This window comes from Limulus polyphemus, unplaced genomic scaffold (assembly GCF_000517525.1).
Source record: "Limulus polyphemus unplaced genomic scaffold, Limulus_polyphemus-2.1.2 Scaffold11424, whole genome shotgun sequence".
Classification (NCBI taxonomy): Eukaryota; Metazoa; Arthropoda; class Merostomata; order Xiphosura; family Limulidae; genus Limulus; species Limulus polyphemus.
The window spans coordinates 10,512-13,793 of NW_013677034.1; the positions used below are offsets into that span (position 1 = coordinate 10,512).

At 31.7% G+C, this 3,282-nt stretch overlaps 1 protein-coding gene across 1 annotated transcript in view; it reads right to left on the reverse strand.

Moving 5' to 3' along the window:
* Positions 1–3,195, reverse strand: part of LOC106476744 (peptidylglycine alpha-hydroxylating monooxygenase-like) — a gene marked incomplete at its 5' end in the record, with an annotated part of 10,321 nt that extends 7,126 nt beyond the window's left edge. Inside the window, 4 exons of the mRNA XM_022380521.1 lie at positions 559–639; positions 1,437–1,501; positions 2,735–2,792; positions 3,137–3,195. Of these exons, the coding sequence (XP_022236229.1) occupies positions 559–639; positions 1,437–1,501; positions 2,735–2,792; positions 3,137–3,195 (263 nt within the window). The remainder of the gene's footprint in view (positions 1–558; positions 640–1,436; positions 1,502–2,734; positions 2,793–3,136) is intronic.
* Positions 3,196–3,282: the final 87 nt, after the last annotated feature.

Here is a 3,282-nt window from a genome sequence, read left to right on the forward strand (position 1 = left end):
AAAGATATTTACACTATAGCATGTCGTCTACAAAGATATTTACACTATAGCATGCAGTCTACAAAGATATTTACACTATAGCATGCAGTCTACAAAGATATTTACACTATAGCGTGTCGTCTACAAAGATATTTACACTATAGCGTGTCGTCTACACAGATACTATCTTCATCACCATTTTAATGATTCATTAAAACATAATTTTTTGCTAAATAATTTGTGTCTATCCACGTTTTTTAATAATAATAATTTAACAAGTTGTGTGTTCCAAAAGAGGCCCTTAAATTTAGGTTATAATCGTGTTAGTTTTGATTATTTGAATTTATTTCATTCCAATTATATTTGCCACAAAAACGTTACGTAATGGTATTTTGTACTGTATTAGTTTAAAAGTGTTATCTATAACAAATATAGCCAGTTGCAAATAAACGAAAGTTAAAACGTTGATGATGATGTAGACCACACGTTATAGTAGCACCACAGAACTGTGTCATTTGATACTTTCCAATCCTCGACGTATTCATTTCTTACAATACAATTTTAATTGGCTTTACTTACCAAGTTTATGGGTATGTGTTCGAAATGCAAATGGATGAAGAGTGATCGGTTCATGTATGGAACACGCTGTTTCCATGTGCTCTGAATAAAAGTTAATAAGTGCTACACAAACAAAGAACAAGATCTGGAACAAAGTTTAACATTTATCTCCTGTTTCTCCCAATGTCATTTATTTTTCAGTTAAAAGTGTTGAATCAGACAGATCATAATATCATAAGTTAACAAAAATTCGTTTTTTCTATATCTTGGAAAACATTTTATAAACTATCTTTTCTATAAATAATGTTTAAACAAAAACAAATTTATCTTTTGAAGTTTAGAAACGTTTCCTTTTCTGGAATATAAAATTTCACTTGGAGTTTTAGGTGGATACTTAAAATCATCAGTCGAGTAATAAATACAATTTTTTAAATGGGAACTTGACAAACTGTAGAATACTTGAAGTTATTTTTTACATGGAACATGAATGTTTTTTATCTACAGATTATATTTTGAACAGGAAACAAATATTTGTACATACCGAACCATCTTATCTTCAAATACTTAATAACCTTTTTAATAGAATATTCTGACATTTATCAACATCCATGGATGTTATTCTACAGTTATATAAAACCTTATACACAAACTGTGATGCAGCTTACCTTCTCTGTGAGTAGGATCCATGGATGTTATTCTACAGTTATATAAAACCTTATACACGGAAACTGTGATGCAGCTTACCTTCTCTGTGAGTAGGATCCATGGATGTTATTCTACAGTTATATAAAACCTTATACACAAACTGTGATGCAGCTTACCTTCTCTGTGAGTAGGATCCATGGATGTTATTCTACAGTTATATAAACCTTATACACAGAAACTGTGATGCAGCTTACCTTCTCTGTGAGCTGGAATAGTTCCACCTGTACCCAAAAGCAAGATAGCTGCTCGCTTGTTCACCCTAAAAATAGTGTTAGGCTATTACTGATTATTGACTTACACAGGTGTAAAAACACAATAATCTTTAGTTCCAACATGAGAAGAAATTATGAAAGTTTAGGAACATTATTAGTGGTAGCAGAAACGCTGCCCTATGGGCGGCTGTTTGTACTAGTAATTACTAATGGTAATTTGAGTGACTGGAAGATCATGAAACAAACATGATAAGTTATCTAACCATACGGAAGGTTTAAAAAAGAAAGAAAAATATCTAGATGTAAGTTTAGAAAAATAGTAAACAATCAATACTGATTGAGCATGAGATCACTAAATCATTTGTGTAAATGTTGCATTTACTGTTCTAAAAAAATTGATTTCTAAAGGAAATTTCAAATTAAAATGTTAAAGTAATTTCTTTTGCACATAATAATATGTTCCAGAATTTTGACCAAAGCTACACAAGGGCTATCTGCGCATAACCATACCTAATTTTGATGGACTGCACGGAAGATAGTTAATGAATAGCTCCCGCCTCTATTTGGTTACTCTGACCGGATTTGACCATTACTCTTATTGTACATCCATGGCTCCAGAGTGCAGAGCGCTTTTTTTGCAGAAACGAGTCGGGAACTTTTAATCATTGAATTCACAATCAGGGGCACAAAACCATTGGGCCACACCCACCTCATATAATAATAACAATAAATATACATATCATACAACTTAAGATAATACAATTTATTTCTGGCGCTGCGTCATTAGGTTAAGCTAAGCCTACACAAATCTAATAACCCATTTTCATTTTTTTTTCCTAGGACAGCATCAGATCTCTCTTTCTAGAGAGGAAAAATTATTAAATTCGTCTCTTTGTTTTAGCAAAAAATAAAGCGTAACTTAAACATGGTTCATAATATGATGTCAGACCATTTTGAAACCTAAAAAAATGACGGATATTATTTAAATAATATTTATTTACTTACAGCTTATTTATGCTGTATTTATGTAGCATTATCTCCACGTTTATCTGTAAGAATGTGGATTGGAAATAAATAACATGAAACCTCTGTGGTGATGTTAACACTTTTTATATGTTGTGACTAATTAATAAAACTACATCGACCAATAATGATTTCATATCTGTGACTGACCTGAGGTCATTCTCTTAGTAGAAGAATTACTGAATCAATTCAAAATAGATCCAAAGCCAACAAAATTATTTGCAATTCTAGAACAAGCACAAATGGCAAACACTTACTTTTTCGTTGTTGCTGGTAGTGTGGATAGAATTACACCGGAATTGTCTGTGGCTCCATCTATATGTAGTTATAAGCACACACAGCTTAATAAATATTGCAATCATTGCCGAATAATGATTAACTTTGGTACGCACGGAAATTATTCTTTTGCAACATGCCCACTGTTAAATAGTTCACAGTTACTATTTATATTCGAAAAATCTCTATCAATAAAACTTTATTTTTCTGGGTTGGTTCATTTTTAAACAAAATATTCTTGTCAAGAAGGCGAATGGACCAGTTTGGTTTTATTGTCCAGCAGTTCAGATTCTTATTTCCATTAAAGTTCAACAGTTTTTACAAATAATATAAGTTCCACTTGTAAAACCTTTTCTGTTTTCACGTTAATCCGAGAGACTTACTTAAAAACTTGTCTACGTGGATTAACGTGAAAACAGAAAAGCTCAGACTTAGAGCTTTTCTGTTTTCACGTTAATCCACGTAGACAAGTTTTTAAGAGACTTACTTAAAAACTTGTCTACGTGGGATTAACGTGAAAACAGAAAAG